Below are 13,159 nucleotides of genomic sequence, written 5' to 3'. Positions count from 1 at the left end.
CTGGTTTCTTAGATGCTGCTCTAAGGACTGTTTCATTTTTTCAAACCCTCTCCCCACCCTCAAAAAAGCACTTAAAACAGTTACACTAAGACTTAATGGTATTTTTCTCCTGTGAGCCCAGGTGGATGAATCCAGAAGTTTGTTATTGCCAGAGCAGTAGTTTGGGTTTGGCGAATGAGAGGTTGTGTGATCTTAAAACAAAAAAAATCAACTGGTGCTGCCCTTGTGATGTACTACTACATAGTATGTAGCAAGATTAATTCCAGCTGTGTTGCTTTTGGAAGAGAGCACTTACTTTAATGCAACTGAAGGGGAGTAATGAGCTGGGCAGTTTAGCACTATGAAGAGATGAGATATCCCCCTCTTTCAACACCTCCTCCCCCCCCCTTTTTTTTTTTTTTTTTTTGCTTAGGAGTTTGGCATAACAATATGGAGCAGTATAGCTGAAGACCTGATCGTATTATAGGGAGTGGTAAAGGGACCAACGTTGCTGTCCTGCAGGAATATAAGAGGGACTGCTGAAACACAATACCTGAAGCAAATGGGTCAAAGGATAAAGGAGGCAAGGGTATCTTTGCTTGTGGTTTTTCAGGGTATCTCCATGTGCTAATGCCTTATTGTTAAATGGAGCCTAACTGTTCAACATGTGAGAGGAAACATGCATTTTAAGGGCAGAATAACTATAAAGCCCACCCCTTCTAAAAATATTACTCCATGCCCTTCCTTCCCCTGATGTCCTGGAGTAGGAACCTCACCAAGCACCTGTGCCCAGAGACTTTTAAGTGGGACCCAAGGAGAGCCTCTCACTGCTACAGCTGGTGGCAGACCCTCACCAGGCAAGTGGTTCCTAAGGAGAGGTCTTCTCCTGGTGGTTTTCTGTCTGACCAGGGGGCCCAAGCAGCCTGCCAACAAACTAAAGGTTGGTGAGGACAAGCACACCACTGCTCTCTTAGATGCTGAGATCTCAGTCTTTGCTGATAAAGTGAGACACCCCCTCTGCCCCCACTGGCTCCTGCCTTGTTAGACCTTTGTCCAAGCCCTCTTGCAATTAGGATTTAGCCTAGTAAAAACCTGTCAAGCTGTAATGCTTAGCCGACCCCACACCTAGGCACAGTCCTGATAGTGGTGAACAGGCAGTGAATGGAGCCAGCCCAGGGAGAGGGAGGTACCACAGCTTGGGCAGAATGGGCCAGAGCATGCGTCTGCAGCCAGAGGTGTCCCAGGGTGAGACAGATGGAGGGTAGAGGGCGAGGGAGGACAAGACATGTGAGACATAGGGGAAGGGTGGAAGATGAGTGTGGATGAGGAGCCCATACTGATGGTGAGAGAAAGAAAGGGCTGCCAAGGGTTTTCAGAAATGCAAGAAAATAAAGTGTTTTTTTTTTTTCAGTTGGAAAGAGAACAAAACCAGAGATGCTAGTGCCTGAGAAGGGGGATGCTTAAAGGATGCTTAAAGGAGATGAAAGAAGCAGGCAGTCATGAGTGAGTGCTGCTCAGCACTTGCTGCATTAAGAAGAAGTATTAAGGGGACAAGATGGAGAAACATGAAGGGGCCAAGGAGCAGGTGCTTAGAAGAGAGACCTTCTGCTCACAGTGCAGTAACAAGGGTAAGTGGTCAAACTGGCCAGATCCCTACTAAGCCTTGGCTTGTCAGGCTCAAAGTTAAGAAATGGGAGTGTTCTTGTGGCTGTGAAACCAAGCCAGCTCCAGTGCTTCCCCTCCTTGGTTTCATACACCAACAAATGGAGCCACATGGCAGAGCTCAGGCGGTTACTCAAATAAAGACCAGGCCGTAGGGGTTTAGTCATCTCTAGAGGGCACAAGTAAGAAATGCCTTTGCAGGAGGCAGGAGTGACCCAGTCTTACAGCAATGACCTTGCCATTAAATCCTTAATTTCACATACCCAAGTAGACAGCCCCCCACACTGACCTCCCTCCCCAAATCCTATCACACATCTCCTCACACTCACGCAAGCCCATCAACATAGGGAGCACCACAACCTTCAAAATCTCCCAAACCTCAGCCTCTTACCTACATAAACGCCCCAAACGCGACAGCCCCTGAGCCCTGCAGCCCCCAGCCCTCCATCCCCAGACCCTCACTGGGGTGACCTCAGCTGCGAACACTGCCTGGCCCCAGCTGCCCCCATTGCCTCCCACCAGGGCAGTGCAGAGCCCACCTTGACAAATGCTGTAGTTGGGTCAGCCACTGCCGCAGCAAGGAGAGCACTCCAAGAGGGAAGGAGGTACTAAGGGGAGTTCCCAGCCCGCCCCAAAATAACCTCTTGGCTGCCTCCCACCAAGCCACCCTGTGCCCATGCCAGGCCTGGCACTGCTGGAGGGAGCCAGCAGCCAGAGCAGGCAGCAGCTAGCATGGAAATCACTCTGTTTTGGAAAGCAGTAAGGCAAATAATTTTTTTTTTAAAATGGCACTTGAGCTCTTTAAATCACTGGGGCACCCTGATGCTGAGCATCAGCAACTAAACAAAGAGACGAATTTGTGCTATGACCTGCTTTTTTTTCTGAGGATAGCCAAAAGATCTTGCTAATGAAGAAGCACGCAGGAGGGTAAATGGTTCTCCACTTGAAGAGCAGCATAATCAGTGCATGAAACAGTAATGATCTATGTGGTTTTTCCACCTCACTGCTGTGCCAGATACTCCGATGGCAGAGCTGTATGGTCATTGGCATTGCATACCATGCTCACTGTAGGAAAAACTCACTAAAAAAGTACATATATATATATATATAATTAGTGTTAAATGGATATTTTTGGTATATGTAATGATATATATATATCATTATATATATATATATATAGTTTAAAATAAACTAAAAAGGCAAATATTGTTTCAGTGCAGTGCTTGGCTGTCAGGTCATCCAGTGGTTCTTTTTCTCCATATTATTTTCCTTCCTTTCCTCCTGACCATTGCAGACCCTAAAGCCTGGAGAGAGGACACCTCACATACCATGTGTGCTACTGGCAACAAATAAAACATAGCTGCAATGGTCAGGGTTTTCAAAAGCATATAGGTCACATAGGGTGCAGTCTGATGCCACAGGTAAGCTGACCTAATGCTTAGCTACTCTTGAAAAGGGTGGGCCCACTCTCTGCATCTCAAGCCAGGAGCTGCAGATGCTCCGAAGAGCCTGTCGTGAGGTGGTTGGGGGAGTTCAACTGGCAGAACCATAGTTGATCTTTCATTTTCTATGCTCCCTGACATCTGCTCTGGTAGGGCTGGGAGACTGGCTTAGCTCTACATCACCCTGGCCCCAGAGTGGTTGCAGCCCCACTTGCCTTTCCGGGTAAGTTGCGTTTCACTGTTGGGATCCCAGCACTGGCCACCTCAAAGAACCCCCTGTGGCTGGCGAGAGTGGGGCCATTTCCTTCCATGAGGGTTGGGTTTCATCCCACCAGGCTGGGTCTATGCCAGTTTACAAGCCTTTGCACCCCATTCTTTTAGCAGCTTGTTTTCTGCAACACAACCAGGCTGGTAGCTAGTGCCTCAGCTTCCCCACTCCATTATAGCGTTATAGTGCCTGCACGGAAAAGTTTTTTTTTTTTTTGCTCTAGAAAGCAAGTTCCTTGAGAAACAAAAGTGTTCTTAACAACCTTTTGTGCAGTCCCACAGGGCAGTCATCTGATAACAAAACTAAAAATTGTTCAAATTAAAGCTCTGAAGTCCTCATGGTTCTCTGTTCCAGAGAAGTAATATGAGAGTATTTGCTGACCTTTTAGCACACAGCTTCTCATCCCCCTACTCCCCAGAAGAGTATTTCTTTAGCAAAGACATGTATTAAGAGGAATTAATTAATGAGGCTTGCTGGCTGGATAATCAATTTTCTTGGCATAAATTAAGTACTGATGGAAGAATGCTAATCCTTTGCTCCCCCAGCTTTCCCTGTATAGAGATTAAAAATAGATGAATACCCAGTTGGAGAAATTGTGATGGGATCACATTCCTTCAGAATAGAGTTCTGGCAACCTCAGAAAATGGGGTGAATGTTCCTGGGATTTCATTTCATAAATGCACTGGGAATGTTAATGTCGAAATGTCCTGATTTACTAAGTCTTCAGACAAAAGAAAATGGAAATGTTTCATTCTGAAGCAACTTTTTGTTTAGACATTTAAAGAATGGCACAATCAATGGCAAAATCTAAGCTAAATGTTTTAACTGTCTTAAAACAAAAAATATTTAGAGCAGCAACATGCCATGTTTTATGCTTCTCTACCATGATTCTGTCAATGTTTTATCAGTTCAGGTATTCAGCAAAGCATGCCCTAACTCGTCAGTCACCCAATGGATGATCGGCACCCAGCAGAGTAGGTCTGTAACTGTCAGCTGAAGGAAACACTCTGGCTTTCTTGAAGAAATTTGTTGGTGTTTCCTTAAGACAGATTCTTTCTGCTAAAGGTGGATCCACTTTATGAGCAACCAGATGTTTTCCTTTAACTGGTATACTGCCCCATGCCTCCTAAGTCGCTGGTTTGACTACAAACTGCTCAGACGCTGTGATTTATTTTTCATCTCATTTATTGCAGGCATGAATACAGGAACAGGTAAACAGCTGAGCCGTAAAAGTTTCTCTCTAGGCATGTTTTCAATAAAATGCCATCGCACACTGTCTGATGATACAGGCTGCTACTAAGATGGCACAGAATGGTGTCAGCAATCTTGCTTCAAAGCTGCTACCCACCAGTCAAAGCCGCAGCTGCCAAAGAATCCTTCTCCTCCACTTACTCGCTCCCTTCCCCACATCATCTGCATGTTCATTTACGGCACTTAACTTTACAAAACACAGTTGTAAGGCTGATCTTACATGCAATCATAGATCAGTCTCAGTATATTTATTGCAAACTCCTTGAACATCAGGACATCAAAAAAAAAGAAAAGAAAAAAGGAAAATAATGCTATTCCATTGCATAATTACGAGTAGGTTTTTGTAACCAATGAACCAGAAATATATTCAGAAAAAAAGAAAAGAAAAACAAAGGCTATTTGTAAACAGTTCAAACAAAACATGATGCTGCCTCCAATGAAACGTTTCACTGCATTGCCAGCTCTGTTTCAAATGGGCACGTAGGCATCCTGTAGCAAGAGAGAGGTGAAGTCATGAAATGAAACTTTTGAGGAGTTAATTTTCAAACATTGCATTTCCAGGGTCTAAACATGTTTGAAACATGAAAAATCTGTACACACTGTGGGATCTGATAGAGATTTGAGACCTTGTACATTTCCAGAAAAAAAAGCTTGGTTATTCTTTCTGAAACAAGATAGTCAAAAGAACTGAACCACACGGAAACAAACTGCAATTGGTTGGCTTCCAGAAGAGACTGCAATATGAGAAAATATTTAACTCCTTGCATAGCTATTTAAATGGCGAATCAATTTTGCTGGAATCAYCCAAACATGAAAACATTGCATTCTGCCACTTAAAGATGACTTCACATTTGAAAGCTGGGATCTGCTAACCAAGTCAGAGCATCACTTGTGGCACTGCCAAGAGCCAGGCGCACACCTTTCAGGCTTTGCCAGGGTAGCTATAGCAGGGTGTTTTACCAACCAGTTGCTCCCAGACTGGGCACATCTATAAGGATGTGTCTCTGCTTTTGCCGTTGTAAGTTATCCCAGCTCTCTGCTCTCCCCACAAGTGAAAAAAAAACCCTGTTCTGACAACCAGGGTGGTTTTGGTAGTATATTTACACCTAACGCGCAAGGCTTTTGCTGGCAGAGCTATGTCAATCACAAATCATACCTCAAAGCACCCCTGAATGATGTAGCTGTGTCGGCAAGGGTTTGCAATGTAGATCTAACCAGGGAGACCAACAGTAGGATTCATCTCACTTAACTTTAAGCAATCAAAAAGTAGACACTGAAGTCAAAGGCATCTCTGGAAGGCAATCCCTCTGATCTCTCTTAAGATGAGAGCTGGGCATATTAACATTAGGTGAGATGAACCCTCTCCCAGGAGACCTGAAAAGACAAACTTCTTTCAGTCCCCCTTTTCTGTCACCACCTTTCCAGACCATGCTTCAGAAGGCTGCTGTTCAAATGCGTTATCTTTACATGTGTCAACGTACATGATAATGATAGCCTGTGCTGGGCTTCATGCTGCCACAACTACATACGCAAGCTCATTAAAGCTAGCTCGGATACTTCTGCGCTATTATATAGACATACCCTCAGGCAGAGCATCCTTAAACACCTGTAAAGTTAAAGTTCGGGGCAAATCTAGAATATATGCCCCTCAGCATACGTCCATGTCGACACTGTCTTGTTTACAGTGGTTTTGGGTAACAGGTGTCCTAACACTGTAATTCCCAGCCGGAAGTGAGGCAGGAGTGTATATTCAAAAAATGTGAAAACCATGATGCTTAAGCGTGGCTGAAGAAAGTACGCAGTAAGAAAGAACAATGGGATGACATTCTGCAGATAAAAGTTTAGTTCAATATCGGCAAAACGTTTTAATAAAGCTCCATTGGGCTGCAGAATAGGAAACGATGGCAGCCAGTGGACAGAACACTAAAACAAGACAAGGCAACGCGCTTGGAGATGCTCTGTGGAAAAAGCCCCACGGGAACTAAATGCCCACGTGGGCCTTGCCCTCTTTAACTGCTGCAAATCAAGGCCAGAGAAGTCTCTGCTCTTTCTCAGCTACATCAAAGCACACCTCAGCCGTACAGACCTGATTAGGGGTCTGATGATTAGGGGATGATTAGGGGACTGGAGCCTCTCTCTTATGAGGAAAGGCTGAGAGAGCTGGGCCTGTTTAGCCTCGAGAAGAGAAGGCTGAGAGGAGATCTTATCAACGTGTACAAGTATCTGAAGGGAGGGTGTCGAGAGGATGGGACCAGACTCTTTTCAGTGGTGCCGAGCGACAGGACGCAAGGCAACGGGCACAAACTGAAACACAGACACTTCCATCTGAACATGAGGAAGTACTTTTTCACTGTGAGGGTGACAGAGCACTGGAACAGGTTGCCCAGAGAGGTTGTGGAGTCTCCTTCTCTGGAGATATTCAAAACACGCCTGGATGCAATCCTGTGCAATGTGCTCTAGGTGACCCTGCTTGAGCAGGGGGGTTGGACTAGACGATCTCCAGAGGTCCCTTCCAACCTCAGAAATTCTGTGATTCTGTGACCTGATCTCTGTAAGGTTACTTTGGTTCGCATTTCTTGCTCTCCAGTTCCAAATATTTCAGCTCAAGAATCCTTATGCAATAGGAGTAAAAAGCTGCATTTAAAATAGTAAACCAGAAGCTTGTTTATGGGCCAGAAAATCTGATGGGCTGATCTGAGCCAGGCATTCAGGTTTGCTGAAGGCGTTTGCTTACGTGACTAGACTGCCCTTATGCAGGTCATTGGGTTTGTCCCCAAATTTCACGGCATATTTCAGGGTTTCCAGTGTCCATTCCTGCACACTTGAAGGACTCTGGGGCAATCAGTCCAACCAAATGCTGTGCTCAGATTTGTTTTCCTTGCTGACTTTGTGAAACGGCCGGCCACCTCACGTGCAACCAGGGGTTGCCTAACAGCAGGCAAAGAGACCAGATTCAGCTGGAGTCAGTGCTGTGCCACACTCCAACTTACTTTGCTTCCCTCTCCAAAAACCGCACTTCTACCTAGACTCTCCTCTTCTTTATCCTTTACAATGATCACCTTTATTTGGATGCAGAAAAATATACTGCCTCCCTCCATCAATATCCTTCTGGGAAGCGGTGAGAAAAGGATAACAGGAAAAGGAAGATGCAGTCTTGTATATCTGCTACTCTGCTCCCCCCCCTTCCTGATTTCTTCGCAAGGATTAAACGTTTCCAATCCCTTTTTAATAACCTTAGACTGATGGAGAGGTATGTAAAAACATACGCCACAAAAATGTCTTGGCGCAGTAACTAGAAGGCGGACAGCGTACAAGCTGTATTTGATTACTCAGCAAAGCCATCTGAGTGCTTTAAAACCTGCAATCCGGGTGTATTTCTATGACTGCTTGTGCCTATTCCTCATGCTGAGCTACTCCATTACATTTTGTATTACTGGTTTCTACCTAACACTTGTGCTGTTTATTTTGCCCCATTTTATAGCAACTGTGAAGGTTTGGGGTTGCTGGATTTAATTAGGAAGCATTATGCTAATTTCTTGTCCCACTAAATATAAAATAGATGAATCATTTTCTACTGCCATGTTACAGTCCACAGTCCTATAATGCTGTCAAGATTTCTCCTATCAGAAAAAGAGCACAGGCTAGCTCTGAAGGAAACTCGGGCTTACAACAATCGCTTCCCAGCCTTCATGCTAAGAAACTGGTTAAGTTGAGATAAAGCCATAGTAATCAGTATCAAATTAAGGGCAATCTTTTATCTTAATACAAACAAGAGAACACAGTGTACAGAATAACAGAAAAATATACATCTTCAGCCATATAAAACACACAAAAGCTTTCCTGTAGCAATAGTATTTTGTAGCTGACAGTCGGTTGTTAGCTTTTCAGGTAATTCCACACTACTAAACAGGGGAAAACAAAGAGCTGCTTTTTTCATAGGAAATTGCTCGGTATTGTTACCTTTATGCCATCAATACATTCCTTGAAGCTGCAACTCTGCTAACACTTAAGCACCCACGTAACCTTATGCCTGAGATAGTTCCACCAAAAGTAGAGGCTACTCTACGCATAGCCAGTCCTACCACTCAAAGGTGTGCCGATACAGATATGCTGATCAGCAGTGTGAAAAAATGGTATAGACACAGTTATGCCATCAATTACTATTATTATTTAAATTGATCAGTCAATGCTTGTCATTCAGGAAGGCGGTTTACCAATCCAGGAAAGAAAAACATGCCCTCTGTATAAGCTATAGCCACATTGATGAGGCTCCGCAAACACCACTGCATTGGCAGAAGCTGCCTGAGTGTGGGCAAGCCCTAATACGTAGGCAACTCGGAGAAGTTAAAACTTCTCACTTAATTAAAAAAGTCAATATGAAGCTAGAAAGTCAGTAGCAAATTACTTTAAATAACTGATCTTTTCATTAATGGAAATACAAGTAAGATTTAGTTTAAGGTTTAGGTCACGATGACAAACTATAGGGAGCATTGGGGGTGTATATCTGTACAGAGGGGTGTCTTTCCCCCTTGCAGCTATTTATATCTCTGAGTAAAGGTTAAGGTTAGAAATTTGATAAGACAGTTGTTTATTTTTCTATGGAGACTAACAGTCCTGGGGTTAGGATTTAATAACCATTCTTCCACTTTAAAAATGATTCTTTAACAAATAGCAGTAGCTCATTGCAATTTTCAGTTGTACAAAATGACATATTTTCTATGTTACTATCAAAATATTCTGCATAACATTAATCTCTGTGCAGTTATTAACATATGTACAGAACAGTGTTTCCCAATAGAAATCAGTATGCTCCTTGCTGATCCATTTTGCCCTAGATTTACCAAAACCAACCCCAAAATTAATCATATTAATAGTATAAAACCTCAGGAGAGATAACGGAGTGACGGTTTCTTTCCCAGCAGCAAATGAGTAAAGGAACTCCTTTGAGTTAAAGTCTCGCCGAGCCTTCACTTTAACCTGCGGTGGTGAATCCAGACGAGCCAGGAACATGGCAGGGTTTCCTGACGCAGTATGCTAAGTACACAGAAGCAGAGGAATGTAAACAGACAGAAGGCACGTGAAAGGCCCCGATCCCTCCTCCGTCTGGCAGAAGCAAGGATTTCACAGTTCGGTCATCAGCAGTCTTTTCATCATCTTCTCTCTCTCAAGTTCACGCCTCAGGGTCTCAGCGCTGTGTAATTAATGCACAAACAACCAATTACGGGAAAAACAATAAGTCTCATATTTCAATTTAAAATAATTAACATTTTGAGAATATCACTGGAGGGGAGAAAAGGTCAGGCTTGACTCAGTGAAAAGGCTGATGACTGATGTTTGATTCAAAACCAGGTATCATCTGATATTTTTGAACAGTGAACAGAAGCAAGAAAAAAAGGACGTAAAAAGACCCACATGGCAAAACAGTTTATGTTTTAATCTCATCCCCATTAAAGGCTACTGACTCTAAAGAAAGCTGGACTAGGACTCTAAAAATAAATAATAAAAGAAAAGCTAAAGTAAATAAGGCCACAAAAGATTGGCAATACAGCTTTCTGCTCCTCAGTGTGGTTTGATATTGGGGAAAACCTGTATATACTGAGTTTGCTGCAGTCCTACTTCACGTGTGCATGGGTGTAAGGGAAGCAGAGCCTGAGACTCCTGGCTCTGCCAGACTGAACTGCTCCAGAGTCCGCAGGCTCGGCGTGCCGGGAACAACCTGGGTTTGGGAGCCCATTGCCCAATATATACTTCTTACTTCAAGGTAAGCCTAGGACTTTTGTGCTCCAAAGTACTGAGTATATCCCCTCCTTCATTTCTGTTCAGTAAATTATCAGCTTGGGAAATTCAGCTCTGAATAAATCCTAGAGAAGGAGCCAGCATGCAAAACCAGTAGGATGGAAGACTAGAAAAGGGAATGCAGGCTGCCTGTGGAAAGATGGGATGGCTTGTTGTTTCTCCAAGAAACTACATGAAATGTAACGGCAGCTTGACATTACTTAAAAAAAAAAAAAAAAAAAGAGAGAGAGAGAGAGAGAAAGAAAAGGAAAAAAGAAAGAAAACCAGAGCCTGATTTTCATTTAGAAGAGTAGATATTTCTCAACCCCAGCTTTTCCCCCTAGACATTTAATTTCAAAAGACAAATTGCAACAGCAATTATTAAAAGAAAACCTTTGTGGTTCAAGGAAAACGACTTGCCTGAGGAAAAACTGCACAGCCTTTTCTCTCCAGGCCATCGGCCAGGGAGATGGTACACTTGGTCTTTAGTAAAGAAAAAATGCTGGCTGCAGCAGTTAATTAAGATAGATTTTCCCTCAGAAGAAAAATAAGGCATGGATATATTTCTTTACTTTACTCATGATTACCCACCAAACAGCAACTGAAAATGTTTTGGCATCTGGGGAAACAGCGCTTTAGAAAGAAAGTAATTTTTTCCTACTGCAATTATGGTAGAAAAAGAGAAATCAAGCTGATTCCTTTAATGCACAGAGCATCATAGCATTTCTGTGAAAGAACCGCACAGTACCTGTCTGCCAGTGAAATAGGTTTGTGTGATGGATATACTGTCTGCACTGCTGGGGTTGGCAAAGTCTCTGCCAAAGATCTCAGTACGGGCGATGGAGTCATCGGCGATATCTTAGGAGATGACTGCACGGCACAACATGGTAATTTGCTGTCTGTAAATTCTGCCTACAAAAAATGCATACAGACACAAAAAGAAAAAAGTGTAGATTAGCTTCTGCTCCTCTTGCCTATTTTCATTATCCTGCTCATTGCCAAACACTCAGTAAGAGCAACTAACAGACAGAATAAGCTGGAGGCTGTAGCTACAGTTGCCGAGTGCAACCCCTGTAGATGCTGAGCAGCCAGTTGTTTTGACAGCACTTTAACAGCCATGCCCAAGTGACAAGTCTGACTGTAACGTGCACTACATGAGATCAAACTCTATGTGCAGGTCTGACAGCATTCCCATGATAAGACGTATCCCGTCTGGAGAACACCACTTATCATCACTGCATTTCCTCTAAATGCAATAAAGTGAGCTGACCCAAAGAGTTTTCTAATGACAGGCAATGTTAAGCCAATACTGGCTGTGCTGGTTTAAGACAAACAGAAAGATCCCTGAAAATAAAATAGCCCTGATCTACTTTTTGGCACTGGACTATTTCTAATGCCAAATCACAGTGGCTCATGCCTGTGGTGCATGCATGATCCTGAGCTGGGAAGAATGCTGCGGTTTGCCAGTGTTTCAGCACGATTAGGACAGGTTCATACTGGTATCAGCCTCATTCTTTACCACTTTTTCTTCTGAATGTGGTTCAGACTTCACAGCAGGGAGGAAGAAAAGTCACTATCATCAGGGAGCATGTGATATTTATGCAGCAATTTGAATAGCAGTTATTTTTCTTTTTTTTAAATTATTTCTCAAATTCTGCAAGCCACATAGAATTAACACTACAAACATAAACAAATTGGTTTAATCAGTGGGAGAATTGCTTGAGCCCAGGCAGGAACGGCTGCTTTAGGTTTGCTTGGCTATTGTTGCTTTTCTTAAAATGTTCCTGCTCATGTTTTAACTAAAAGCATCTCATAGGCTCTGAACCAACCTCTGAAGAAAAAGGATTTCCTATACATTCATGAAATTAGTCAAATGAAAATGTAAAACAAGCTAAAGGAACTCTCCCTCTCCAACCCTGGCCAATTATTTGTGTAAACACTGGCTAATGCAACCTGTTCAATCTTCTCTCTTGTTTAAAACTCAGCCTTAGAGGCTACACGGAAAGTAAGCCTGGCGCTCCTCGTATAGGATCTCCCGTTTCTGAGCGCTGCCAGCTCTGATTTTACTGCATGAGAAGGTGGCACTGCTCTGCAAGCTGATGTCAAGTCTCCCAGCCTTGCTTAAGTCAACAGAGCTCTGACAAATTACACTTGCTCAAGATTTGCCCTGTGTCTTCAAGTGTGTTTACTCTAGATAATGGTTCTGCTGTCTATATCCAAAGCATCTTTTTATATGCATCTGTTTGCACAGAATGTTTGGACCAAATATTTAACTGGTCTAAACAGATATAATTTCATTAACTTAATAAATCTATGTGACTTACACCAGATGAGAATATGACATTGAGCCTGCTGCTTCTTTACAGAAATCTCTGCAGTTCTGAGGGGTTCCTGGCATGAACTTTCCTTTTAACTATTCTAATTAACTACGTTCTGCAGTTTTTTCTCTGATAAAATCAATACAACCTTATGTACACCACAAAACTAGGAGCCTTATACAGAAGGTAAAGCCTTCAAAACTTCACCATTTATAACTTTTTCTCCTCTTAATAAAATCTCAATGTTTTGCTCCAAGCAAAGAAAATGTGAAGGGTAAGCAAAGAAAAGGAAAACAAAGAAACAAACAAAAAAAAAAACAAGGAAAAGGAGCCACAAATGTTTGTAGCATATGGGACTGTATGTGCCTGGAGAAGGTTCAGAGTTAGATCTGCCTGCAGGACCTATAGCCTTGACCTAGAGCTCTCCCATGCAGCAGCCGGCAGCAGTTTAGCTGTCTGCAAAC

The 13,159-nt window shown here is 43.1% G+C and overlaps 1 protein-coding gene across 1 annotated transcript in view; it reads right to left on the bottom strand.

The window, feature by feature from the left end:
• Positions 1-9,092: 9,092 nt before the first annotated feature.
• The window catches only part of EPB41L4B (erythrocyte membrane protein band 4.1 like 4B), a 180,152-nt gene continuing 176,085 nt past the window's right edge, over positions 9,093-13,159 (bottom strand). The window contains exons 24-25 of the mRNA XM_026084544.1: positions 11,126-11,289; positions 9,093-9,793 (exon numbers count right to left, since the gene is read on the bottom strand). Of these exons, the coding sequence (XP_025940329.1) occupies positions 9,724-9,793; positions 11,126-11,289 (234 nt within the window). The 3' untranslated portion in view covers positions 9,093-9,723. The remainder of the gene's footprint in view (positions 9,794-11,125; positions 11,290-13,159) is intronic.

This window comes from Apteryx rowi, unplaced genomic scaffold, assembly GCF_003343035.1.
Source record: "Apteryx rowi isolate R43461 unplaced genomic scaffold, aptRow1 scaffold_646, whole genome shotgun sequence".
Classification (NCBI taxonomy): domain Eukaryota; kingdom Metazoa; phylum Chordata; class Aves; order Apterygiformes; family Apterygidae; genus Apteryx; species Apteryx rowi.
This window is presented reverse-complemented; position numbering and strand designations above follow the sequence as displayed.